General features: G+C 33.7%; 5 protein-coding genes and 2 non-coding genes across 7 annotated transcripts; 6 read left to right on the top strand and 1 right to left on the bottom strand.

Annotated features, from left to right (window-relative positions):
• Positions 1–4,540: 4,540 nt before the first annotated feature.
• LOC132312103 (rop guanine nucleotide exchange factor 5-like) lies at positions 4,541–8,497 on the top strand. The gene is made up of 7 exons (XM_059810353.1): positions 4,541–5,240; positions 5,441–5,557; positions 5,676–5,830; positions 6,318–6,392; positions 6,483–6,773; positions 7,318–7,674; positions 7,779–8,497. The coding sequence occupies exons 1-7, from the start codon at positions 4,955–4,957 to the stop codon at positions 8,295–8,297; spliced, it is 1,800 nt and encodes a 599-aa protein (XP_059666336.1). The 5' UTR covers positions 4,541–4,954; the 3' UTR covers positions 8,298–8,497.
• Positions 8,498–9,250: 753 nt separating this feature from the next.
• On the top strand, positions 9,251–9,322 carry TRNAD-GUC (transfer RNA aspartic acid (anticodon GUC)). The gene has a single exon. It is a non-coding gene; the product is annotated as a tRNA-Asp (tRNA).
• Positions 9,323–9,405: 83 nt separating this feature from the next.
• TRNAD-GUC (transfer RNA aspartic acid (anticodon GUC)) lies at positions 9,406–9,477 on the top strand. Its single transcript has one exon. It is a non-coding gene; the product is annotated as a tRNA-Asp (tRNA).
• A 1,191-nt stretch (positions 9,478–10,668) lies between these two features.
• LOC132312098 (uncharacterized) lies at positions 10,669–11,524 on the top strand. The gene has a single exon (XM_059810349.1). The coding sequence runs from the start codon at positions 10,830–10,832 to the stop codon at positions 11,403–11,405; it is 576 nt and encodes a 191-aa protein (XP_059666332.1). The 5' UTR covers positions 10,669–10,829; the 3' UTR covers positions 11,406–11,524.
• A 1,005-nt stretch (positions 11,525–12,529) lies between these two features.
• Positions 12,530–14,399, top strand: LOC132312099 (uncharacterized). The gene has a single exon (XM_059810350.1). It carries the CDS (start codon positions 12,922–12,924, stop codon positions 13,459–13,461), a length of 540 nt encoding a protein of 179 aa, XP_059666333.1. The 5' UTR covers positions 12,530–12,921; the 3' UTR covers positions 13,462–14,399.
• Positions 14,400–14,484: 85 nt separating this feature from the next.
• LOC132312102 (non-specific lipid transfer protein GPI-anchored 21-like) lies at positions 14,485–15,135 on the top strand. Its single transcript, XM_059810352.1, has 2 exons — positions 14,485–14,852; positions 14,968–15,135. Exons 1-2 carry the CDS (start codon positions 14,495–14,497, stop codon positions 14,982–14,984), a joined length of 375 nt encoding a protein of 124 aa, XP_059666335.1. The 5' UTR covers positions 14,485–14,494; the 3' UTR covers positions 14,985–15,135.
• Positions 15,136–15,475: 340 nt separating this feature from the next.
• Positions 15,476–17,761, bottom strand: LOC132312100 (uncharacterized). Its single transcript, XM_059810351.1, has 6 exons — positions 17,198–17,761; positions 16,863–16,941; positions 16,464–16,636; positions 16,155–16,230; positions 15,953–16,009; positions 15,476–15,715 (listed from the first exon to the last, which is right to left on the bottom strand). Exons 1-5 carry the CDS (start codon positions 17,330–17,332, stop codon positions 15,993–15,995), a joined length of 480 nt encoding a protein of 159 aa, XP_059666334.1. The 5' UTR covers positions 17,333–17,761; the 3' UTR covers positions 15,476–15,715; positions 15,953–15,992.
• Positions 17,762–27,888: the final 10,127 nt, after the last annotated feature.

Raw genomic sequence — 27,888 nt, 5'->3', positions numbered from 1 at the left:
CTTGGCTCCCCTGTACCTGTATGTAGGTGTGGTTGGTTAGGGGTAGCATTCAAGACAACAACCTTAGTATAATTATGTAGCTAATTTTATTGCCTTTTAAGTGAATTTTTTTTTTTAATTCTTTGTGAAAAATATATTCGGTGTGTCTAGTGCATTGTGCACCAGACTATTAGAGTCATCCATTCTCATACGTATTGTGCACGGATAGCTCTGATGAGTCTGATGCACTAAACACACCGCATACCTTATTCAATATCCATGCAGAAGTAGCACTCAAATTGTCATAGTATTAACTATTCAACCTTTTTATTGCCCTAATGCACACGCAAATGCAATCAGCTATAAATATGATACCATTCGGCTTAAACCCTCACGGACCACATTTTGTCATCCCAATGTCAATTTGGTGGCTATAATTCCATAACTTGCAAAGAGGTACAGAAATGGACCTCAGCCCATTCCTTAGCCCAATTTAAAGGAAAATGAACATAGAACGCTTTTTCTTCCATGCTGAAGCCCATCTCTTTTTGTGTCCTGTTTCAAAAATCAAACCGAAAGTTCTTCAGTGACCCATCAAGGCACTGAACTTTCATGCCACTGAATTCAAAAGGTGACAAATCAAACTTGCGGACATTGCATTTTGAATTTTTGCCCTCGTTGCATGAAAATCTAATGCAATCACCGTTTATAATAACAAAACTCAAAAGATATATGAATAGTAAAAAAGGTGAAAGATGATGGAGAAGAAGTAAATAAAGTTTGAAAAAAGAGGCACAATTTAGACAGGAAAAAAGTCAAGGGTGTATGGCTTTTGTTGGAAAAAGAAACCTGCGTTTGCTTTAGTTGCTTCACTTTGAAATAGTGTTTTAGACAAAAAGTTTACTAGCCGTTGCTCGCCCTTTTTGCATTTCCTTTTTCTAGTTGGAAGTTACCTGAAACCTAACATGCATGAACATAAAGCACAAAAGAAAAAATAAAGAGACCTTATACGAAATTCATAGAGGATTCACACGTCGAACGACTTCTTATTCATTGGATTGTGTACGTGGAATCTAAACATAAATTTCACTTCTCCCATTCCGTGGATGGGAAACAGTTCGATTCTCCGTTAAGTTGCAAGTTTCATGACATTAATCATGTTCCTTCATGAATCGTAATGAATAAGTTTAGGGCATGTAATACATTTTTTTCCTCATATAAGGTGATTAGGAGGTACTGGAAATAGTTTTGTTTTGGTAAGGTCGTAAGGGAAAGAGTTGTTTGAATTGGAATTATGTGTACACCCGCTATCCTATTTCAAATGTTTGGTGTGAAGGTGGGACCACATCCGTCACACTCACAATAGTTTTCAAATCAAGTTGATGAAACAACAAAATTGGTCTTGTTGCACAAAACTTCTATGAATTTCAAATTTTGACTAATCATTCCTAAAGAAAGTCTTTACCTGATTTTTAAAAAAAAAAATTGTTTGGTGAACAGATTTTTTTTTTTTTTGATAGTTGATAGTCACACTTATGGAGGTTTGAATTCTTAATTTTTTTTTGAGAAGTAGGAGTCGGTACCGTTAGACTACTGATTTGTTGGTGGTAAAAAATATTTTTATTTTTTTAGTAAATGTTCATTTTTTTTCCTTTAACCGAGATAATGCCTCCCAATTTAACTTGTTATAAGATTATTTTTTTTCCCCTGGTTAAAGAATGTATTGAAGTTCTTCTATAGTATTCCTTCTCCACACCTACATGGTTACATGGCAAAAACCAACACTAGGTAGTAGTATTTGGCAGGTAACTTACTTAGGGTTATATATATATATGTGTGTGTGTTTGTATGTGTGTTTGGTCTTTTCCATCAAACAATATGCATATACAAACAATGATTACAATAATAACTTCAACTACACTAAATAATAATCCAACAAACAATGATTACAACAATAACTTCAATTACACTAAATATTAACCCAATAATATAAAACAATTTTAGAATTCTTTTGACTCTGATCATATAATAATATATTTTTTTGGCCAAAAACAGTTCCATTATATGTCCTAAAGTCTACAATCCAGCAGTTTCCAAAGCCCACTTTTTTGTTACTAAAATACCCCTCTACAAAATTCTGGTAAAGAGCCTTGTTTTCAGGGAAGAGTAAGGTAACATAAGTACTGTATAAGGTTAGTCATTTTGCTGACTGATAATAATGATATCGTATAGGCTATAGCCCTAAAACGGCTAATGGGCCTCGTTAGGTTCAAAATGATGAATTAATGTCACCCAATGCAAACAACCTTTTTGGGTTCAACTAACTCTTTTTCCTCAGACCACTTATACTTAAATGCAATTAACTAATGGTTGGCAAAAAGGCCCACTGAAGCATTCAGACCAAGGAAAAAAAAAAATAGTAAATGACCTAATTGCCCTTACTAATGTCACTTTTGAACATACAGTGCATACCCTTCTCCGTCAATACAATCAAAATTTTATGTCACGGGTAGGTGCATATGGGCAGAGGACCACTTAATTTTAAACCATCTCTTTGTGAATGATTCAATTTTGTACTTCTTCACTGGTACCTTAAAGGAGATTATGAAAAATTACATATTTGGCCCATAAGCTCTACTTTGGATGATCTAAACTCATTTTTAAAAGGAGAAATTGAGTGTCCAAGTACAGATGGGGACATAATATGGTTTGCGTGAATTTCCTTAGACTTAGATGAAAAATATAAATTTAAAAAAGAAATAAATATTTTGCTTCTTTATCGTGTTAGTAGATGTAGAGAGTTAAAACTTGGCGTTCCAAAGTCCATCAAAAACATTAATTTATTGGACTATCGAGACATTTGTTAAATCTTTCGTACGAGTTTAATTGAACTTTTTTCTCGAGAAAAAAGAAAAAAGAAAAAGAAGGTGAGACTCGTGAAAAAAAAAAGGGAAAACGGAAAAAAAAAAAAGAAAAAAAGAAGGTGAGACAGTGCGATTACTTCCTTTGAGACTTTATTTTGCATACAATTCGGCCTTTAGGCTATGATCTAGTCTCTCTGACAAAAATTAGCTCTGAACCATTTAAAAGGTGGGTAGCCCAATTAAATGGGCCTTTATTTTGTTGGGGCTTGGCATTATGAAAAATTAAACAATCTTTTAATTATCGAAAAAACGATAAATTAAACAAGCCTTTACCGTATCATTTACTTGCACTCTCACTTGTTAATTTAAAGGGGCTGCACGTACCAAATGCAAACCCATCCAAAATATCTCTGTCAAACTTTACGTAACCTAAATGTTACATTTACCATTTTATCCTCATCATTCTAAAAAAAAGAAAAAGAACCAAAAAAATGAGAAAATAAATACTTACTTTTTAAAGTAAAGTATAAGTAACTTTTTTTACTTGTGAATATAAATTATTCACAATAGAATATTAGGGATATCCCAAAGGGTGATGATTGAGTTTTTTGTAAAGGCCAAATAAACAATCAAAATACAGTTCAAGCAAAGAAACTTAAAAGTGTGAAAATAATTTTTCGCATATTAAAAATATAAAGTAAGGTGCAATATGAATGCAACAACGTTGGCGATTATTGAGTAAGTTTGGATCATGTTACGGCCCTCAAGTTAAATTTGTATCTCATTAATATAAACTTATCAAATTTAACTTGGGTTCAAGTACAAATGCCCAAACACGAAAAGTAGGTCAGTCATTTGGACAATGCGGTACTTGCAAAAATTAATAAATAAATTATTGAACTTGTTGAAATTGAGATTCCAATTTGTTGTTCTATACATCCGTTAAAGTCGTATCCCTATCTAATTGTCGAATTGCATACCTGATACACAATATTGCTATGCAGACACAATTTTAAAGTTATTGTATATATTTTTCTTATTCTTTTTTTATTTGAAAATAATATATTTTTCTTATTCTTAGCGAATAAGGTTTTGAGAAAATTTGAACTCTACACATTCCTCTTGGGAACGAGAAGAAATACTTCTTCACCACATGTGTTTATTCATGCATGTATTAATGGAGCTTTTAAAGTACATTCACACAACATAAATGCTCTATTTAGTAGTTATAGAAGTTGAAAATGAAAGTAAACAAAGAGAAATTAGTAGTAATTATAGATGATAGTTTTAACTATAAAAAAGAAGTTTAGGTATAGTGACGTTGACAGAATTAGAATGTAAGTTTTTACGAATGGTACTTTTAACTATTTAATATATTTCTGTTTCGAAGGGTGCGTCTGAAAAAAAAAAAAAAAAAAAAAAAAAGAAAAGAAAAAAGATATAAAACAAAAAATTGTAACTATCATCGCGATGTCCAAATCTATCTAATTGGATTGAAAAAACTCAAATAATTTACCTAAACCTCCCTAATCTCCCTAAATCACATCACAGTAGAGGATTATAAACATCAATCTGCAGCAGGGTAAACTTGTAACTTCATGCTGTTGACGTACCCGTCCCCCTACGGCTACATTGCATTATTTTATTAAATTTTTTTTGAATGGGCGTAGAATCTTGGATGGAGATAGAGAGAGAGACGTTGGCATCAGCCAAACACTACCTTAAACTTGAAAATCAAATTTAGAGAGAGAAAAAGAGAGAGAGAGAGAGAGAGAGAGAGAGGGGGGAGAGAGAGAGAAGCCGCCCTTCGTTCTCAGAAATCATGTGAGACCACCTCTAGCAATCATCGCCATCTTCACTCTTCTCGTGTGTATATTTGAAAAATTAAACCTTATATGAGTCCCTGGTATTTCAAATTTGCCTTCTCTACATTAGACATGTCTGGACTTCAACCCTCATTGATGGTGAGAGAAGATAAACGAAGAACAGATCAGAAGTTCAGCTTAATCTACCATATCTGATTATCAAACCCCATTTTCTTTTCTGGGGTTTTTGCGTTTCAAAAATATTCTTCAAGCCCTCGATTGATTTTCTAGGAAAATAGTTGAAAGATGGAAAGTTCAGCTGAGAAGAGTAAGAGAAAAGATGGGTCTGAGTCGTCTGATGTCACCGATTCGGCTGCCGAGTGCAGAGACAGCAGCACAAGTTCGAGTAAATCCAGCTCCGATGCTTCCGTAGACGAAGCCAAGGTTACGAAATGTTCATCTCCTCCTCCATTGGGTTGGCCTATTCGAAAGGCCAAAGTGTCCAAATGTTTGATTTCTGATCTGTCTGAAGATGAACACAAACCCCGTTTGGATGATTCGAGGAAGAAGAAATTGGGTTCGGAAATTTCAGGTGAGTCATGGTCTTTTGGGTTTTGAACCTCCGTTTGGTTGCTGAGAAAGTTCAGCAAAGCACAAACAAATAATAACAGATGTTCTGTTTTTCCTTTCTGTATGGCTGTTACTATTTCAATTTTGGGTAATTTTTAGTGTTTTTGGTTAAAGCAATTTGGGGTGTTGTAGTTTAACAGCTCTTCTTTAATTTGTGAACAGAAATTGAGATGATGAAACAGAGGTTTGCGAAGTTGTTGCTTGGTGAAGACATGTCAGGAAGTGGTAAAGGGGTTTGCACAGCATTGGCGATTTCAAACGCCATTACTAATCTCTGTGGTACTCTCTCTCTCTGTGACTTTAGGGTTTGGTGAAAAATTGCTATTTTTGTGTTTGCAATTATTTCTTTTTGATACTATTCTAATGGTTTTTTGTGCTATGTCAATGTCATTTGCAGCTACTGTTTTTGGCCAACTTTGGAGATTGGAACCTTTGCCTCCTGAGAAAAAATCAATGTGGCGAAGAGAAATGGAATGTCTTGTTTGTGTTAGTGATCACATCATTGAATTAATACCCTCTTTTCAAAACTTTCCTGACGGAAACAAGCTTGAGGTAATTACAAACCTAGTTTCAAAGAACATTTCATTACTTAAGTTTAAATTTTCATAAAAAAATTCTGCATTTGTATGATTCATATGCCCAATGATAGTAAGCTTGAAGCTAATCAAATTTACATGGTCTATTAAATCTCTTCACTTGTACAGATTTATTCTGATATTTTAGTTGTCACACACAATTTGGTGTTCGCATCTCATTTGGATACTCTGATAGTGTGGAAGCTTAAACTTATTGAAAGTCTTACCAATTATGTAATTTGTGTAACCAATTCACCATTTTGATCAGTGAATCCCCCCCCCCCCCCCCCCCCCACAAAATAAAAAATAAAATTTTACAAGGAGTTAGATATTTGGCGATTTAATATCAGTAAAGAAAAGGTGGGCGAAAACTCCCGAAAATAGAATTTGTATAAGGAGTTGGATCTTTTGTGATTTATTATATATGTTACATGTCTCACAATATGTTCCAATTTACTCCTTAGGTTATGACTTGCAGACCGCGATCTGATATTTTTGTCAACCTCCCAGCTCTCCGGAAGCTAGACAACATGCTACTTGTAAGATTCAACTTGGTTTCTTTTGTTATCCACCCACACTAGTCTGAAAGTCCTTTTTGAAGTTTAAAGCCCCTTTTGTTTCTATCTCAGGAAATATTAGATAGTTTCAGCGATACAGAATTTTGGTATGTTGATCAAGGGATTGTAGCCCCAGGAGCTGATGGATCAGCCACTTTAATTAAACCCCTTCAGCGGCAAGAGGAGAAGTGGTGGCTTCCAGTGCCTCGTGTTCCTGCTGGCGGTCTCAATGAAAAAACAAGGAAGCAATTGCATCACAAGCGTGAATGCACAAATCAAATATTAAAAGCTGCCATGGCAATCAACAGCAATGCTTTGGCCGAAATGGAAGTACCTGAATCATACTTGGAAGGTCTTCCAAAGGTTTGAAATTCCAACATGGCATGATTTTATAATTTTAGACGATCAAAACAACATTGCGACAAAATTGTCCAACAATCCGAACTTTTTGTTGAAAATTATCGGATTTAATGTTGTCCTGTACTTGGTACTTGATCACGGAATTTTGCAAAAGGATTCTTGATTATGCTGATTATACTTTTTGCCGAACAAATTCAAAATTGGTTCCTTTTAAAATTATTCATGATATTTCCAATATGGCACTAAAATTTTAATATCATGTGCTTGAAGGAACATCACAAGAAACCTCTCGCGTAAAGCATCACTATTCATACATTTTGCTGAAATGCATTTAGTTAAATGTGATCCTGTGCTGCTAAATTTTGCAAAAGATTATTGTATTATACTGATTAGCTCAAAAGGACTGCACATGTTCTGTAGTTAAAATGCAATCTTTTTGGCACTGAATGTAACTTTTTCTTTCAAACTTTGTTCAAAATATTTTCAATCCTGAATTTATCATTACACATAAGAGATCTTAACATGGAACTGTTTTTCCAACTTTTAGAATGGGAGAGCCTGTCTAGGAGATGTTGTATACCGGTATATCACTTCAGATCAATTCTCCTCGGAGTGCTTGCTTGATTTCCTGGACCTGTCTTCAGAACATGTTGCTCTAGAGATAGCAAACCGTGTGGAGGCATCAATATATGTATGGCGTAAAAGAATGCACTCGAAACCCATAATTAATCCAAGCCGATCTGCTGCTAAGTCATCATGGGAGATGGTCAAGGATCTAATGGTTGATGTGGATAAAAGGGAATTGCTTGCAGAAAGAGCTGAAAGCCTCCTCATTTGCTTGAAACAACGGTTCCCTGGATTAACCCAAACTACCCTGGATACCAGCAAGATTCAGTTCAACAAGGTCAACTTTTCCTTACATTAAAAAATGTTGTTCTTCCAAGTGCTTCTTTTTTCCCCTATCATTGATTTTGACTACTTTCTTTGTTATTTTTTGCAACCTCTCAGGATGTTGGAAAATCAATTTTGGAGGGCTACTCAAGAATTTTGGAGAGCCTGGCATTTAATATTGTGGCACGTATCGATGATCTTCTCTATGTTGATGACTTGACAACACATTCTGGTAAGCTCTCATCAGTTTCTACAGTCAGTGTAATTGCTCACAAGAGGGTTTCAATCCCATATTCAGTGCCTATCTCGAGCACTCCATATAAAACTGCTTCTGCCACACCGAACTATTCACCTGCACCATTGATTAGCCCTGCAAGGGGGGAGAGAACACCGTTCCTCCATGGCAATAGCAACAAGCCTCCTCGCCGTGGATTTGGGGTAAAAAAGGTCTTGACTAATTATCTTGGTGTTGAAGCAAAAGTAAAAAACTGTGGATATCTAATAGAAGGGTCAGGTTCAGTTCCAAACAAAAACATTGAAGTCCCTACATCTCAAACTGGCATGGAAGTTCTGGAGCATCAAAAGGAGACATCAGCCCACCAAAATGGGAATAGGTTGCGGCAAATTGATCGCTGAGAATTCTGTTGCTTAATCCAGTGGCATTGAGGTTGAAGACATATAGAGAAAAGATACCTCAATACAAAAATTTACTGTTGACTTTCTTAGTTGTAATTGATTATGTTTTATATTATAATGAGTTCAGAATTTAATTTATTGCTTGATTTTGTGGTGTCTTGTTAGTATTATTCAGATCTACCAGTATTTTGGTAAGACAAGAGGACTATATAAAATTCATGTGTTCACTTCAATAGGCAACAACCATATAGAAACTATGAACATTTTGTTAATTCAACTGGTCACAGCAAATTTAGAATTCCAGGAGAAGAAAGAACAAAATGCCTCTTAGTGGTTGTATGACTTATGAGCTGGGCGCCAATGCATTGAATAATTTGGGTGGTGTCATTATAGAATCAGGCATAGTAGTTGGTGTATTGAATCCATATCACATATAGTTATATAGCTGCAATTAAATAAACTACTATATTAGACAGGACACAGGAGACGCTTTTCCAAAGCAGTCAATGCCAACTCTCCAGAAATGTAGGTTGAATTTAACCTCATCTTGAGCATGGTTTAAGGAGAGAAAGGAATTCATTATTTCTAAGTTAACCATGACAAATATGACAATAGTTTTTAATCTCATTTTTAATTTTTTGTGCGATGAAGTTTGGCGCAATGGGAAAATTATTTCATTGTATCATGAGTTCAAAACAAAAAAATAACTTATTTGCAAACGAAAATTTGTGTACATCTAATCTAACCCTTGAAGAATTTCGTGGACCGGTCTAGTTCTTCTAGTTTTAATATTTTGTATTCCCAAATATTGGTTCATGTTAAGATTTGTGAAAGTTAAAATTTTTCTCCCAAACAACTCTTGTGCCAGATATATGCATTCTATTTTTGTTAAATATAATTATCAAATCATGTTATAAGGTTTAGATAATTAGAGCAATTAAAAGGACAAGCAGGTCGTTGTAGTATAGTGGTAAGTATTCCCGCCTGTCACGCGGGTGACCCGGGTTCGATCCCCGGCAACGGCGTAAGCTTTTTCTATTTTTTTAAAATTTAATCATCAAATCATGCTATGAGTGTTAGATATTAGGGCGATTCTTTGGACAAGCAAGTCGTTGTAGTATAGTGGTAAGTATTCCCGCCTGTCACGCGGGTGACCCGGGTTCGATCCCCGGCAACGGCGTTATCTTATTTTTGTCCTTTACCACCTGATTCAACCATCAAACGCCACCGTATCATTCGAGCTAATTGCGTATATTTGTTTGCCATTTTTTGCTATGGTGAGCTCATCAATCATCATGAAGGTCCCCAATTTTTTTTTTCATTTTTTTAAAACTCTATTTATGGTGATTTTATATATGAAAATTAAAGTTAAGTCGTCCATTCTTCTTCTTCTTCTCTTTTTTTTTTTTTTTTTTTAATTCTTATTTACTATTATCTAATCTATGGTTATTAGATGTGGTTTGCAAAAGAAATTACTTTTGGTTCCTTCTTTCAAATCCAATGAACTTTTTTAATTTTTCTTTTGAAATTCAAATTGAATAAAAAAAGTTCAAAGGCAATTTGATTTATTAGCTGTCACCTACTATTTTATCCAAAATTTTCTTCTCATAGACATGCTTTCAAGAAATATACACTAAAAATGCACTGAAAGAAAAATTATTGCAATTATTTTATTTTTAAATTTTAATTTCATATTACTAGTTCTCCACCTCACCCAAATGAATATTTTTGGCTCCACCATTGCACTCCATATAGAGTTACAAAAAATCTAAGTTGTGCCGGCTGAGTTTCAATTTGTTCAACTCATCATTATTTTAAAAAACTCTAATTCGATCCATTTAATAATAAAAAGTCATTTGGACTCGATTTAACCTTCTGTTTAAATGAATTTGACTCGTTCATGAACTTTATACTAGCCTATGTTTATGAGTTTGATCATGAACCCATTGAAGTCCTACATGAACTTAGCATTGCGAGCCTAACAATTTTTAAAATTGACTCATCTACAAGACTACAACTAGCCGACATCAAGGTCAAGTTGTTTATTTGATGAACAAGGTGGAGGGAATTGTTCATGAAAAACATGGTTAATTTACAACTCTATGAATGACTTTTAGTTTTTCTTTTTTTAAGCCAACAAAAAATAGATTAATTCATAAAGCCAATTGCAATACAAACAAGATCAACAAAAATGCCATAAGCCGCTAGGCCCAATATCCCAAACAAGATCCAACTCCCTATTTTCTAAAGCCCATTTTACGTAGTCCATACCAAACATTAGTTTGGGGCTTCTCCTTGATTTCACACCACTCACTTTATCAGTTAGTTCAAACGTTCATCGCAGTATGCGCATTACGCACTCCGCGCATCGAATAAAGCGTGCTTACCACCTGCTTTTCTCATTTTTATATAAAAAGCGTAGCTCACTTTACTTGACTTTAATACTTTAATGCCCCAAATCGAAAACCCATAAACACGCCACCGGCAGATCTGATCCTCCGAGCTAAAATCCGTCCACATCCTCGCCGTCCGATGGAATCCTCGCCGGTTACGGAAATCAGAGACGACACGGAAACTCCGATTAAGTTCGGCACGAAGATCCAAATAACAGCGCTGGACGGAATCATAAACGTGAACTCCCTGTTCACGTTAGCAGTCTTCGTCGGCCTCACCTGGGACCCCCGCGACATCAACAACCGGCTCTTGAACGACCCACTCTGCATCGCCGGCCCCAAGGTCACCGAGGACCTTGTCTCCTTCCACGTGTACTCCTTCAGCTCCTTCCTCTTCTCAAGCCTCATCGCAATGGCCCTCAAGCAGGCCATCAAGTTGGGCATCATGTCCCGTTATCGGACCCTATTGACTTTCGACTTGGCCGTTATCAACCAGACGGCGCTTCGGGTCGGGTACCTGGTGTCGGCGGCGGGTTCGGTATCCGGGTGCGTGTGCTTGATGTTGGCTTTGGTGAATGTGGTTCAGATCAAGCTGGGGACGCTGTCGTGTGCGAATTCTCATATTAGCTATGGTGCTGTTGTTCCTCTTGTCATCTTGGTTCCCTCTGGGCTTTTCATTTATGTGTGCTCTGTTTTGTATGCTTTTACTCGCTAGGGTTTGTGTGTTGAAAAACTAAAATAATTCAAGATGGTTTTTTTTGTATGATTTGAGAATATTTGTAGATGTTTGTATGCAGTAATTATGTTAAAATTTAAGCAGATAGTGTGTGAATACAGTGGTGCTCTGACGAGTCTGATTAATTATAATATAGAATAAAAAAATTTCAAAGAAATTTATTTAACATAGTAATAGGATCCAGTTGTTTGCTTGAATCATCATTAGGTGAGGTTGATGTAGATGGAATGGTTGGTTTGAGTGGTACTTAAAGTTGGTTCTGATTTAGTGCTTACTTGAGTCATCACTTTAGATGATAATTTTTTTGACAAAATCTTAGATGATAATTGCATAACAATAATTAGTTTTAGATTTCCCAACTTTATTAATCCAACCCACATTTTTTTTTTTTTTTAATTTTCAAATATCTATGAATCTGATATTTCTATTGAATGTTTTGATCAGGAGCTAAAATAAAGACCAGTTTTCTCAAAATTAGCCCGACATTGGCCTTACAAAACAATGGAGCATCCTCCCAAATAAATAAAAGACTTATAAGACTGCATTTCCATTCCAAACGCACATTACATCCCGTTTCAACACAATCTAAGTGTGTTAAAACTAAAAATAATGATGTTTAACATATTACAATTAGATTTCAATACAATTGTTAATGATTTCAACACATAACGCATTTGTTGCAGTCTACAATAAATGTGTTGAAATTTGGATTTAATAAAGAAAGTCCTTTAATCTGCTTCTTCCTCTTTGCTTTCTTGAGCAATGTGGAGGTAAGGGGTCTCCTTGTCTAAGTTTCCAATCCTCAACAGAATGCATTCAAAAACCAATTTCCTCAACATTCAATCTAAGAAATCACATTTCACATGGTGGTATGCCTTGGTCACATCAAGATTTCAGAAATTAGATTAGGAAAGAGGATCTTCCATCGGTTTACAAGGACTTTCAAGAACAGCTTGTAGATAGATTACATCTCATAATGAGATATGCCTGGATAATTTTACTTGGGTTTCGGAGATAAAGAACCAAATTGCTACTTACTCCGTTTCAATATAGTTGTCCACTTCGTAAACTGTTACGAAGTTAGAGCTTTCAACAAACAATCCCCGTCAAAATGGAATTAGATTGGAAAAGGAAAAATTAAAATAATCCTCCTGTTCTCCCATTGACGAATTTGAGTTTACTTCGAAAAAATTGTGTATTCTTATATTACCATTGATTAAGCCAGGATGGGATTTTAATTCTTTAAATCAGAATTGAAATCTTGGTTCAGGCTCCACTGCTTTAAGCTCGACTTACAAGTTACAATGCCATGTCCAATGATGCACCTCAGTGCTATGGACATTACGCACTCTACGCATCGAATAATAATGCCTCTTCAAACACCTGTTTTTATTTTTTAACACCACAAATCGAAAAACCCATAACACGCAATCCACGGATCCGATCCTCTTATAGCTAAAAAAAAACACGTTTACGTTCTCACCGGTAACCGGAAATGGGCGACAAGCCTCCGACCAAGTTCCACACGAGCATCCACATCGCGGCCCTCGACGGCATCGTACACGTGAACTCCCTGTTCACGTTAGCAGTCTTCGTCGGCCTCGCCTGGGACCCCAGCGACCCCAACAACCGCCTCGTCGAGGATCCGCTCTGCGCCGCCGGCAACGACGTCGCCGCCGACCTCATCACCTTCCACGTCTTCTCCTTCAGCTCCTTCCTCTTCTCCAGCCTCGTCGCGTTGGGCCTCAAGCAGGCCCTCCGGATGGTCCAAACCACCCATTTGCACGTCTTCACGTTGGACATGGCCCACGTCAACAAGACCGCGCTTCGGGTCGGGTACCTGGTGTCCGCGGCGGGTTCGGTATCCGGGTGCCTGTTCTTGATGATGGCGTTGGTGGATGTGGTTCAGATCAAGCTCGGGACGCTGTCGTGTGGGAGTTCTCTTAGCTATGGTGCTATTGTTCCTCTCATGGTCTTAGTTCCTTGTGGGCTTTCCATATATGTGTGCTTTGTTTTGCATGCTTTTGCTTGCTAGGGTTTGTGTAATCGTTATTGGGTTGAATTTGAATTATTCAATTTGTTTTTAGTTTATGATTGGACAATACTAATGAAATGAGATCATATTATTTTTCTAAACAACAAATTTTTATGGTTAATGATCCAGTTGTTTGTTTGAGTCATTTGGCGAGCTTGATGTAGCTGGAATGGTTCTGATTTAGAGGTCTCTTGGTCTAAGCATGTTGTAACCTACCATTGAACTTTCTAAAGCCTAAACGAAAGTATTTGTGTGCGGAAGTTCAAAATTGTTTCTAGAATTTTCGTCACTTGAAGAAAATTTAGCAGCATTTGAGAAATTTAGGTTCCAAAATGTTCTAAGTGTGCTTATAGAAGTGCACATGAACTGTTTACATCAATGTAATATCTATAGATCATTATCCCTGCCTTAATTCTATATGAATAGGGTCACCCGACTATGTTACATAAATTTATTGAGAACACACCACATGGCAACATTCACCTCTGTTTTGTTTCTGTACATAACTCATTTCCCTTCTTCTTTTATCTTCGTTTTCTGAATCTTCGAAGTTCCTCTCTCAAAAAACTACACATCAGAAATTGCCAGAGGATGTGAATGGAACACCTACATTTTCCATTGTCCTTGATGGAAGATTCGATAAACTTTCGATTAATACACAGATTTCGGGCTGAGGTGTAACAGCATACAAATCTTGCAATACTCAATTCTTGGATTTTATGACTAGGTCTGTGTTTTTGGATTCTTGCTAGATTTTTTGCTTTCTTGTCAGTGGGTTGGTGAGATGGGATGGGATGAGTGTTGTGGAGAGTTCAGTGGTAGGATTTGTAAATGGTTACTTAAAACCTTCTTTCATCTCCAACTCTGAAAAGGCAATGGAATTATAGTGATAGTCTTTATAATGGAGTGAGTGCTGCAATAGGCAAAATGAGTTCCCTCTAGTGCTTCCTCCACTTTGTCATCGTGGGTTTTACGTGTTAGATACTTGTTTGTCTTGTTCCAGTATATAAATCATGTGGAGGTGTGTGTGTTCATGCATTGCAGTGAAGAAATGGGAACTCCATTGAAGTACATTTTGGTTCTCGTGATCGTTGTGTTTTTGGGGATTGCTAGGTTCAATGAGGTTGATGGGGCTGGTGAATGTGGAAAATCATCCCCTGATATGGAAGCTTTTAAGTTAGCTCCTTGTGCCTCAGCGGCACAGAGTGAGGATGCTGCAGTTTCTAGCAGCTGCTGCCTTCAGGTGAAGAAGTTGGGGCAGAGCCCTAAATGCCTCTGTGCTGTTATGCTTTCCAACACTGCTAAAAGTTCCGGAGTCAACCCAGAAATTGCCATAACCATTCCCAAACGCTGCAACCTTGCTGACCGTCCTGTTGGTTACAAGTGTGGAGGTATGTTAGCTTCTCGCTCTCGTTTCTTTTTATCACCCTCTATTCTTTTCAATTTTGTTTTTCGTTTTTAGTTTTTACCACCTTCACTTGTTAAACTCTGCATTCTGTTTTGCAGCTTATACACTACCTTGACGACCGAATACCGCTATGGATGGCGTTGTGGATATGGAGTATGTCTCACCAGTACGCAAGTCTTGCTTAAGTTGTAGGTTACCTAGTTTATCTGGCTAATAAATTCTGTCATCCAAGCTAATGAATAAATAAAATTAGTGTGTTTTTATCATGTTTGGATAATGAGGTGCTTGTTATTGTAGCTGACGAGGGATTGTGTGTGGATGAATTTGGTTTATAATTTGTGTAGTAAGTTTGTGTTGGTCATCTAACTGTTGGATTGAGTGGCTATGAGGTATGTCTCTTGATTGAGTTAGGGCATATATATATATATATATATATATATATAATACTTGAACACTCAACCTTTTTACTTTTGAAGGCGAGGAAGTAAAACTAGACTACAACCTTTGGTTAGGGGGCGCGCGCACACACATATATATACATACATGTGAATTATTTTAAGGTGCTCCAAAGATGATCAGAAAGAAATGAGACCTTAAAAGGTGTAATTGCGAAAACCAAAAACAACTTTCATTACATAGAACAGAGCTACATGTAGGAAGAGTTTTATATATATTCAACTCTTGTTAAACAAGATCAGCTCATATACTTGACAAGATTGTTTGAAAATTAACCAAAAACACGAAACTGCAAAGGAAAAAAACACGCTCCATGTTACAACCGTGGCTTTGCTTGGCTACCATCCCGTGTTCCCATAACGTAAAAGTAGATCGCTAATGTTACCATCCCTGCAACATGTTCAATGTTCAACAATTAACATTTGAAATGTTTTTATAATTTTAGGGGCGCGACACTAAAATTTCATTGCTATATAATTGTATTATGGAATTTTTTTTAAATATTTAGTGTTAAAAAAAAGTTTGAGGGGGACTTTAAGTCCGTCCCTGGAAGAACTCAATTAAAGACAAACACACACGATTAAAAACCCTAAAACCGATCCTCGAGAGGATTCAACATCGAGATACCTTTGAAGATGGAGAATTTGCATGTTGTAGAGGGTCGCTTTTAGTAATAGAGTGAACCTGCATAAACAGAATCGGATGGATTAAATTTTGGGTATTGCCAAAAGGCCCAAAACAGAGGCACCCTAAACATCACTCGGGGTCTTGAAATTGGAACCGGAGAAAATTTAGTAGAATGTTAACTGTAATTTCATAACAATCATACCCTGCCACCAATTTCCTCTTGAAGCGCTGTTTAAGTTGCTTCCATTCGGATCATCATCTCCCCCATCTTTCTTGATCTAATCAAGTTAGAAAATGTCACATCAGAAATTTATATAGATATATATATAGATATTACCAACGGGCCAATGGTCTAGCGGCATCAGCCTCTTACTTTTCAAAGAGAGGTCAGGGTTCAAGTCTCAAAAGATAGACGTGTGGGTTAGTATCAACTAGGAATATATATATATATATATATATATATATATATATTTAGTCTCATGAACAAATTGAATGGAGATGTGATACTTACTATATGCTGAGAAGTGGTGGTTTTGCTGTTCGGCGAATAAACTTCTTGGCCACCATAGTAGATGGATGAGCTGTAACAGCACGGTTCTACTGTCTCATTCTGATAAACAGAGCTCGAGTTCTTGCCGGAATACATGCCACTACTTTCACCCTTGCCTCTCTGAGAAGCATTGGCTACAAAAGACAAACAAATGGTGGTCACATAACAGTATTGTCCATGTATGCAGAAGCTCTTATTCCACAATTTTAACCCCAAACATCCCATTTGAGTCCCTTCTTTACAAACTAGTCACATACATAACATGTAAAGATGAACACAGACACATTTATTTATTTATTTTTGGTAATTAAACCTCTAAAGTTGGTAGTAGAAATTGTGACTAAAGAAAAGTTTACAAACCTGGTGGTCCATGTTTGGCATTGCCATATTGACTTCCCAAATCCTGGTTTCTCAAGTGAGAAGAGTCTCTTCCTAGCCCCTAAAATCAGAAAATAAATTTTCATAAACATTACGATATTAAAAGTTACATATATGCACGGGATTTAATATGTTACAATTGAACATGCAAAAATATACAAAGATTGTCTAGCTCAAAGCTCAAGATTTGCGATATATAGACAAAATATTTATCCAAAGATTAACAAAAAAAAAAAAAAAAAAAAAAAAAAAAAATGCACAAGTTCGAAATTAATATGTGACAAGTTCAATAACAAAATGCATGGTCAATATAGTACCGTCGATGGTGGGCCAAAAACAGAATCGAAAAGCCCAGTGGAGGAAGAAGATGGCGAGACGTCCTTGGGACCAAAGAGATCCACTGTAAAGGACGAAGATGAACCACCCACTTGTTGCTTCTTTGTGTTTTCCATTTGTATTATGATCACTTTCCTTTTGGCACACAACTAACAATATTAACTACCTTGGATTTTAAAGATCAACTGACTAAGAGACGACCAAAAAAACAGACAAATGGATAAGATTTTGAGAAACACAGATATGGATGAAACAGAGAGGCAGAGACAGAGGAGGCAGAGCACGTGAAGTTCGCAGTATGTTTTACTGTAAAAAAAAAATGAAACGGTCTCTGCTATTTATAGGCCCCCATGTGAAGCCATTCAGAGCTCCCTTACACCCTGTTTCTCTCTCTACATTCAATGTCTCTCTTTCTCTCTCTACACATGGGTTCACCAGTGGCAGCCAAGTGGACATGTTGCCTATTACAAACCCTTCTCACCACGTGTCAACAACCCTTTTCTTCCTTCTCTCTCTGTAGACTCTCCATGTCCAACTTACTAACTTAGAGAGAGAGAGAGAGAGAGAGAGAGAGAGAGAGAGACCATGGATATGGTAGGGTATAATCTTACAAGTGAGAAGATAAGTTAATGGATAAGGACGTCTCTTTCTCTCTCAAGTTGAGCTTATTCGGATATGGTGGTCTTTAACCAAAAAGTTGACAATGGTTATTCCTCTATTTGCCTAGCAAAAAACAGAGCTAGATAGATATAGATACCAGGATCGAATTAATGGAAGATGTTCTTGCTTATATTACTTGCAAGAATCTGAGCATCGATGGAATATTTGATTTTGTAGAAGGAGATATAAACATGTGACCAAAGAATAATCGTTCTTTTTCTTAATTTGGAGGAGCAGAACTAATTTTTAGTTGCTACATTAAAGTCAACATGTCATTCATTTCTCAAAAATAAAATCTAAATTTGAGTTGAAACAATGAGCTTGAGGATATTATTTATGTTTACAGTGTGCTCGAATTAAAATTGATAAAATTTGAAATTTTTTTGATTCAACTTTCTTAATTATTTTTTTAAAATTTTATAAATTCTAATTTCATATAACCGAGCACACTTTTAGCATATTTGAAACTTTTTTTCTGCTTCTCCTCTCTCTTATTTTTATACCAGGAGGCTGAAAGGTAAAAGATTGGATTGACATGCTTACAAAATCATCTCATACATTCTATCACAGCAATGATATAAAAACGGCACCTGTCATTCAAATAAGAACAATAATATGACCAATAATTAAATTATTCTATGTGAATGAAAATTGAGGTTTTGATAACATATATTTAATGATAAAAACTGGCATGATGATAACGAAAGTGTCACTCATTTGAAAGGAATCATATCTTTCTAAATAGAGTGGCTGAAATCACCCCTAAAATGGTGCAAGTTGTCTAATGGAGAGACTTTGGCCTCTTCATTTGAATGATTGGTTCCTTCGTTTAGTCAATATTATTATTATTATTTAAATTCTCATATAGATTAAATTAAAAGAATACTACTATCATTTTGTTAAATTGGGTGACATATAACTTTTCCTTTTTGAAAGAGGTGAGAGTTACGCGCACACAGAGAGGCACATTTACATTTTCACAATTTCTCTCACACACACATGTATTGCTTACATATTTGATACTATCAATTTAGGGACTGCAACTGGCAAAGTTGGGTTGGGTTTGACTAAGTTTTATTTTGTTTTGTTAAAAAAATTCGTAATATTAATTTTGTTTTTACTTTGAAACGAGTTTGTAATTGGTATATTATTTTTTTTCCTTTTTTGATAGACAAAGTACTACTGTTCGCATAGTTGGTTAAATTACGGAACCGGGCAAATTATGCCACTTTTATTATTTAGTACAAATTTTTTTAGCCTAATGTGATCAAATTAGACTGATAAATAAGTTGGCCTGACTTTTAAATTACAAACAAGTAAATATTAATATATTAAATACACTTTACGCAAAGTAACAAGAGCCTTAAAAATATTAAATATATATTATATATATATAATTTTTAAAGGTACATATCTAAATGGGACTGGGTCATTATTAAATCCGCCTCCGTCCCAAGCTCACTTCAGATTTTCAATGATTTTACCATACTTCTTCCAAACCCAATTAGAGGCTACCAAATTCACCCGTCAGGGACGGAGTGGGAGCAAAAACCCGCCGAGTGAGAAGAAATTGTCATCCTAATGTATTTATGTGTATATGAAATTATAAATCATTATGATGTGTTTCTAGAAGAGTGGCATTATAAGTAAAATGGTGATGATATTTTAATCGGGTCGACTAATGGGGTTCAATTTCTTATGATGATCCATTTTGACATGTCGGCACCAATCACATTATAGTAGTCCATTGCTATATTTGTATAAATAATATTATAAGAAAACACTGTTCTTGTGGGTATAGCAATACCACTATACCAGCTGTCAATTCCACATTATTATTATAAAATCTTACAAGAAAATTAAAAGGGACCAACTGAAAGTTAATTAAAATAAAAAAAAACAAACTTGTAAGACAAGGATGTTTGTAAGGGACAGCTCAATTTGGCTAGTACAAACCTTTTTTTATTTTTATTTTTTTTCCCCAGAAAGTATCAATATTCATCATTTAAAGGTCATTGCAACATGATTTGAGTAATTTATTTTTGAGAATTAAAATAAAAATATTGTACAAAAGTAAATTTATTTTTGAAAGCTCAGTTAAAAAATACAGTTTTTAAATAATCATCTTTTATACTTATTTAAAAATAATTTTTATTTTTATTTTTTTAAGTTATCTGCTTTTAGAAAATTGAATTAAGAAACTCTAAAAGTTTTTAAATTGAATAGTTAAAAAAATGAAATATGATATAAAGATTGGAATGAATAAATATGATTTGCTAGTAGATGACATTAAGGTTAAGCTATCGTGATATGCTTAATATATATACGGAGTTGATATTTGCACTCCAAAAAAATATTAGGCACTTCATCTTTATTCCCATATTAATAAAATTACAAAAATATTCTTAAACCCCACTTAAGCTTAGTTTATTTTGACGTAAAATATTTTTTTTAGAAAATATATATATTTTTTGGGTAAAATATTCTTTTACTTTTATTTTGTCGGTGTTTGACAAATCCATCTGGTAGTGGTGGAACATATTAAATAACTTGTCCAAAATTGATGAATCATTTACTTTTGTTAAATTTTAGTGATAATTTATATATATATTTTTTTATAAATATTTTACGACAACATAATACTAAAAAATAACGTCCAATCAAATGGAGCCTTACTCTTTATCTACTCACCCATAACCGTCTTTTATCTACTACTTCTCCACCATCACACTAAACTGGATCATTAGAAAATCTACATGTGTGTAATGCAAAAAGTAAAAACTATAGCCTGGTTTAGCAAAATCAAATTCATGACAAAAACCAAAAAAGATCCCGAATGGATTGAAGACAAGTTTGAGAGGTGTCATCCCTGTCCGCGGTGGAAGAATGTTTCACAAAAAATCTTTGCCAACCACCCAGCCTTAGCGATAGGGAAATACATGGGCTACAACCACATCTTGTCACAACCGCCTATGGCGACCACTGTCGCAACCTCCAAGGCTCCACCGCCTTAGTGCTCTTGTGATCTTCTCAGCGAGTCAACTCGATCAATGCATTTGTATCCATTCGAAGGGATGAAATTAAGATTTTGCTACCATAAGTTCATAACTCATCCAAAAAATTCGTGAAAGTTGAGCTTAAATCAAAGCTTTCGAAGCTGAGTTATATTATCACGTTTGAGGATGATTGCAGGAAAGCAGTATTACGAGGAAGAAGTGGTGGACTACGAACACAACAATAATGCTACTTCAGTGAATTCAATGATTTGATCTTGCTAATATTTTGGGCTATAGTTTTTACCTTCGTTTCAATTACACACACGGTAGATTTTTTAATGATCCAGTCTGGTGTCGGCTTTGTGGATGAAAAGAGACCAGAAATAGAAGTCGATAGAGATACAATCTGGTTTAGGGTTACTTTTGTCATTTTATTAATATAAGAATTAAAGTGGAGCACCTAAGGACTTTGTGGGAGCGCCAATATCAGCTCCCTATGTATAATCATGATTGATATGTTTAATATGTAATCATGGATATATTGAGCATCCTGTGTTCAAATTTTTTAAAAATTTGACGTGGTAACACATACTTCTTGTTGTTTATTAAAAGAATTATTTTCATGATTATTGATGGAATCAAGATAAGATCATTGTCTACATTGATAAGATACTTGTTATTTTATATAGAGTGATTTGTTTGTATTTTTCAATATTAAATATTGACAAGAAGATTGTTAAAAAGATCTAGATGAAGATGATCTCTTCTTGATGAGGTTCTCACTAAAGGATTGAAACGATGAATCTAGTTAATTTTGTGTAGGATGATTACCAATTTAATTAAGAGAGTGTCTTACCGAATATGCTTTGCTATGACATAAAGTTAATTTCATGATATGCTTTATATGTAATCATGGACAAGTTTGGGTGTGTTAATTAATTACGTGTACTGCACCACGGCTTTATATAGAAAACTAAATCTCAATTAAAGGAAGATTTGCTATTATACTATGTTTGACACTTCCTAACCATAGAACATTCGAGTTTTTATAATATAATTGTTTATTAACAAATTTGTAAAGAGTATGGTGAGCTCATTTATCAGCTCAAACAGTCGACATGGATGCGCATTTCTTTCACTCAACCACTTCTTTGAAATGAACACGGCTTTTGTAACGGTGCCGACTAATTGAGTGTTTCATAAAGTATTATCGGGCTTACATCACAACAATTATCGTGAATCTCATAATTTTGGGAGACACTCAACACTCAATTGTGGGATGTTATCATTTCTAGAGCCAGAAAGTGCTAGGAACAATCACAACTATCCGATTTCCTAGACTATGTGACATGGGTCTCGCTTGCACTCTCTTAGAATAGTCGCGCAGTCACAACCGTCCAACCAAGTCACTCTATCATTCAATCTTCTAATTTGTGGGTCATACGATTGTATACTATAATACTACTAAATATAATATTTATATATATATAGTTCTAATCTCTTGCTTTCTATAAAGTTAAAAAATTAATCCACACTTTCTTTATATATATATATATATATGTATGTGTATTTTCTTTCTTTGATTGAATTACACAAGCCTTAGATGGTTCACTTGAGAAAAGATAAAGAGAGATTATTTGTTTTATATCTTTGAATACAAGGTAAGAAAATTCAACAAGAGAATTTGTGCCAAACGCTAGTTTGGGAACACGGAGACGTCTTAAAATTGAAATAGAAAGAAATTTTGTTCAAACTTTAAATGAAATTTTTTTCCAATTTCAATTCTAATGTATCAAATTAATATTCCAAAATACAACATTACACTATATTTGTTGGTAAATTTACAAAAATTTACCATACTAGAGAAGTATATTTATTTGAATTATAGTATGTGCAAGTGTAAAAAAGACCACATACTTTTATACTAGAGAAAACAACATTACAATATATTTGTTGGTAAATATTGTTGTTTCTTAGGAAAAAGCTCTAATATTATACCGTTGTTGTAAAATTGAAAGATACACACAATTTTAGTAATATATACTGTGTTTCTATATTTCTTTCAAAGAAACATCTACAGTAAAACAAAAATTTAGTAGTATATACAAGTATTATTTTTAGGGGGGGCACTTCACTTTTCAACGTTTACACTATAATTATTAAATGAAATGACAATTCTAACTCTAACTTTACAAGTAAATAATAATAATTTTTTAAATGACAAAACTATCCTTTTAAATTTCCTCCCCTTAACTCTAATATTTAATATTATTTTCGGTTAAGACAAAAAATTAATTGAATAAAATTTTTTTTATGGGACCAAGAAATAAAAATTTATGTTGAATAAATTGACTCTTTTGGTTGGAAAAAAAAAATTAAAAATTAACCATTAAAAAAATTATGTCTTTTGACGTGAAAAAAAATATTTATTGAAGAAATTATTATTTTTGTCAAATCCCCAAAAGAGAAAAAAAAAAGTATGAAAAGAAGAGGATTAAATTTTTTTTAAATTTTTTTTATCTATATTGAATAAATTATCTCTTTTGATAATACCCAAAAAATAGAGAGGTTATTTTTATCTAGCTATTAAATTATTTCTTTTGACAGGATCCATAAAAAATTATAAAAAAAAGTTACCTCTTTTAACTGAAAAAAAGTTAACTTTGTTAAATAAATATCCCTTTCAATTGTAATATACATATATATATATATATATATATATATATATATATATATAAATTAAAAAAAAGTCATTATGGAATAAATTATTAGTATAGAATAAATTATTTTATTTGAGAGGAGCTCTGGAAAAAACAAATAGAAAGGAAAAAAAATAGTAAATAAAGTAAAGAAAGTAAAAAAAAAAAAAAAAAAAAAAAAAAAAATGTTAAAGTTGTATAAATGGTAGTTATGACATTATAAATTTAAGAATAGAGTATTAATAAATTCAAGGACCTTCTTATCATTTTTTTTAAAAGAAAAAAGGTAAATGTAGTGCAATTGTAGAAAAGTGGAATGCGAATATTATCTCCTTACTTTTTATTGCTACATAGATGGTATGGTAAAATTAAATATAGAAACTAAAAATAGGGTGTGAGTGATTTCGTCTAGGAACAAGAGCTAGATCAAGATTATATGTATATATATATTATTTTTGAATGAAGAATAATAGAAAATTATTAATACATTGCAAATTTGCAATATGTACACTTCACATAAAATTTTCAGGCTTTTTGCACGGTAAGAAAGGGAAAAAAAAGGCATGTTGATTAAGAAATGCATGCAATTCAGACAATCATTTTGTTAGGAGTAGTTTATATCTAATGCAATAACTATTTTTATTTCTATTTTCTTTTATTTTACAAAAATATTAAATAGTTCTGAACTATATAATCTTGTTCAATCAAACTGCTTAACTATGAAGCAATAAATCTACAAGAAAGAAACTTGATCTTGAATTTTGATTGGACTACCAACTAACCTATGATTCACAACTATATACTTTCTCGTTCGTGAACTTGTAGCAATTATCATTGCATGACTTTATCAATAAATACACATTCATGTGAAAAAAATAAAATGATAAAAAATAAATCAAACTAAGCGCACACCCTTACATATATAGAATAGTTTACTATTATATATATATAAGGAGTGTACTGGCCTTATGGGGGCAATGCATGCATCATTCTGTTAGCCCTGTGACACGTTCATTAATGAATAATGATTTATACTAGACCACATGTTTTTTAGATTTGTTGGTCTATCTTACCTCATATTTTTAAAAACTCTCCCTTAATTAATCACTAAATTGAAATAAGTTTTGAGATATGTGAAAAGTTAAGTATATATATTTTTTTTAATAAATTCCTCGATTTATTTCAAATCAACCATCAATAAAGTTGACCATGGTTTTGTATAATTTGTATTAAAATTAAATTTTTTTTTTTTTTTTTTTTAGAAACAGAAGTGAACTATCAGTAGCGAACTCTATGAGAGAAACAGCAATTCTTAATAAGCACCGTGGTTCATAGTTCATACCAGGAAATAAGAACAAACATACATATATGATAAATCACTAAACCTTGATATAAAACATAATAAAGCAAAATGTCTTTTATTATGCAAAGTCTTGCGATTTAATTATAATCATATCGTAGAAATATATATTAGAAATATGCCATTCTAAAAACCACGTTCGCAAATGGATTAATGATCAATAATTCTTCCATGGAAGACATTGGAGCTTAGAGCAAGTTCCTTCCCATGCTTGTCTGCATTCATCATTCACACCATCACAACACTTGCACACCATACCAAGAGTAGCAAACAGCTTCTCATACCCTATTATAATCAAATAAGAAGATCATCGTTATTTCGAGATCAGTTAAGCAGTCCGATAGATAAATGTGTCCGACTTTCGGATTCTATATCACAATTCTTGCATAATTAATTGAAGATGAGAGAGAGAGAGTGCTTACTCTGTGAATCTTGGGATGTTATAGGCATTGCTTCAACACCTTTTGGGCAATGAGATATGGTGACAATCATCAAGAGCAAGATAAGGAGTTCAAAATGCTTGGGCATATTCATATTCTCTTCTGCTATATAAGTAGATACAAAAATGTATTGTTGTTGTATTGGAAACGCAGGACAAAGAAGGCTAGTTTTAAAATGATGAAATGTGGGTGTTTCTCTTTGAACTGTGTGAGCTTTCTAGAACAAGACTCCAGAGGTGGAGTGACATGCCACGCGTTTGCACCTCTATGAAGTCTTTTTAGTCTTTTAGGTGTGGGGTCCAGTAGGCTGCTGATTTGTTGTAGTAATTACTCCGTAAGTTTTATGTGGACCCACCAGAGAGAAGTTTATGGGAAATGAAGAATAATGTTTAATATTATTTTGTCTTCATTAATATAGTTTTAATTTGATTTGATTTTGGATTTGCTTTCACATGATTGTTATTGACAATGTCACCATAATTTAATTATATCCGATTCATATTTGATAATTCCACATGTTTGAAATTCAAATTTTCTGTTTTAATTTTTACAAAGCGGAAACTATATGTGAGTGAATAAACTATTATGTCGGCTACCATAAACATTGTTTATATGGGCAAGACTGCAAGAGAATTTTAAAACAATTCAATTTGGAAGTCTAAAAATTAGGGTAAAAAAATAGAAAAAAGAGTTTCGAAGGACTATTCAATTTGGAAGTCTAAAAATTAGGGTAAAAAAATAGAAAAAAGAGTTTCGAAGGACTAAAATAAGATAACTACAAAACAATCATCAATTGGAACCCCACATTTTGGTCTTAAAAAACAAAAAAAAAAAAAAAAAATTGATTGTCTTCATATCCTACTGAAAAAAGGCAAAAAAAAATTGGCCCTAAATCATGAAAAAATAATTTTTACTAATAAATTATTAAATTGTTCTGAACCACTGTTGTGAGAATCGAAAGTGGAAATCTGAGTCGGTTATTGTTAAAAGTACTATTTTTCTGAAGTCAGTTATTGTTTATTGTAGCAGGATTTTACAAAAAAAATCTAAAAATTAGTCGATTATTGTTATTTTTTATTTTTTTAATTTTTTTTAACGTAGTTCACGACTTCATGTTTCATAACGAGAGTCTATTAATTGAAATAAATCACAAAATGTCAATGGTTTAACACCATCTAATAATTTTTAGAGTAATGATACTTGCACCCATTTGTTGCACCGAATGTTTCTGATTGGGTATTTATGCATAGTATATGTAAATGGAGGATCCCACATCTTTATTTATGTATAAATGGATCGATTAAAAGAAATAGGTCTAACAATTCATTACAAACAAGTCGCATAAATAAAAAAAGTGGAGCGTTTTAATTACATGTACTATGCATAAATAATCAATCAAAAACATTCATTACTCTAATTTTTAATTTCCACAAATTAAAATAGATCTGCCAAATTGCATTGAAAAACATGCCATCTTCTTCCCTTATGAGGAATGTTAAGGACAGTTGCTCTTCTCATTGGCTACTTTAACTCTCATTAATTACTCTTTCTCATTTCTCAAGGACCGTGAAAAATATAACCTACTTTAAAATAAAACTCACCTTTTAAAGACAAAATTACTCTTTAACTCATTTTTCATTACCTTTCTTGTATCTCCCCCCTCAACCCATATACGTGTTTACTACCTTTATTTCTTTCCTTTTTATTTCAATTATTGCCACTACTTATTTTTTTCCACCTCCTCCTTTTTTAAATTGTTACCATTAGCCCTTTTTCCTGTCCTTCCTTTCATTTTTTTTCTTTCTAAATTGCTCTGATTTAATAACAAATTTGGTGAGCATTCCCCTGTTCTTAAATTTAATAATTTTTTTCTAAATTTGGTGAACATTCCCCTGTCTTATTTGTTCTGGTTTAAAAAAAAAAAAAATGAAAGGAAGGATAGAAAAAAGGCTAATGGCAACAATTTAGAAAAAAAAAAGGAAATAAAGAAAAAAAGGAAGGAAAAAAATAACTAGTGGCCACAATTGAAATAAAAAGGAAATAAATAAAGACAGTAAAAAATATATCTATATACACGTATATGGATTGAGGGAGGAGATACAAAAAGGTAATGAGAAGAGATTTAAAGGGTAGTTTTGTCTTTAAAAAGTGAGTTTTGTTTTAAAATAAGTTATATTTTTCACATTTCTCGATAATAGAGAAAGAGTAATTAATGAGAGTTAAAGTAGCCAATGAGAAGAGTAACTGTCCTTAACATGCCTCTTCCCTTATTTAGCTCTTTAAGCAGTCTAAACCGAAAGAAAGTATTAAATACTTTGGGGATATGTACCGGGACAATAGGAGCCGTTGAATCATTATATTCAGATTTTGACATTGAATTTAATTTTAATTAATTTATTATTATTATTATTATTATTATTTTTACGCAAAAACTTCTTATTGAGCATGAATCTTCTGCAATACACCACTAGTGTGAGACAATCCTTGTTGCTCCAACCCCTAGTCCTTTTTTTTTTT

The sequence above is a fragment of the Cornus florida genome, unplaced genomic scaffold (assembly GCF_030987335.1).
Source record: "Cornus florida cultivar Cherokee Brave unplaced genomic scaffold, ASM3098733v1 CherokeeBrave_3.0.0_Hap2_Chr06, whole genome shotgun sequence".
Classification (NCBI taxonomy): domain Eukaryota; kingdom Viridiplantae; phylum Streptophyta; class Magnoliopsida; order Cornales; family Cornaceae; genus Cornus; species Cornus florida.
The sequence above is the reverse complement of the archived record's forward strand: the minus strand, read 5'-3'. Positions and strand labels throughout refer to the sequence as shown.

What these genes read in the sequence shown, in the direction of transcription:
- LOC132312103 (XM_059810353.1), top strand. Translation starts at nt 4,955, where the DNA reads ATGGAAAGTTCAGCTGAGAAGAGTAAGAGAAAAGATGGGTCTGAGTCG. An exon ending in ATTGGGTTCGGAAATTTCAG is followed by an intron (nt 5,241 to 5,440) that starts GTGAGTCATGGT and finishes ATTTGTGAACAG; the next exon opens with AAATTGAGATGATGAAACAG. An exon ending in ACTTGGAAGGTCTTCCAAAG is followed by an intron (nt 6,774 to 7,317) that starts GTTTGAAATTCC and finishes TCCAACTTTTAG; the next exon opens with AATGGGAGAGCCTGTCTAGG.
- LOC132312098 (XM_059810349.1), top strand. Translation starts at nt 10,830, where the DNA reads ATGGAATCCTCGCCGGTTACGGAAATCAGAGACGACACGGAAACTCCG.
- LOC132312099 (XM_059810350.1), top strand. Translation starts at nt 12,922, where the DNA reads ATGGGCGACAAGCCTCCGACCAAGTTCCACACGAGCATCCACATCGCG.
- LOC132312102 (XM_059810352.1), top strand. Translation starts at nt 14,495, where the DNA reads ATGCATTGCAGTGAAGAAATGGGAACTCCATTGAAGTACATTTTGGTT.
- LOC132312100 (XM_059810351.1), bottom strand. Translation starts at nt 17,332, where the DNA reads ATGGAAAACACAAAGAAGCAACAAGTGGGTGGTTCATCTTCGTCCTTT. An exon ending in TGCCAAACATGGACCACCAG is followed by an intron (nt 16,637 to 16,862) that starts GTTTGTAAACTT and finishes TGTCTTTTGTAG; the next exon opens with CCAATGCTTCTCAGAGAGGC. An exon ending in CCACCACTTCTCAGCATATA is followed by an intron (nt 16,231 to 16,463) that starts GTAAGTATCACA and finishes TAACTTGATTAG; the next exon opens with ATCAAGAAAGATGGGGGAGA.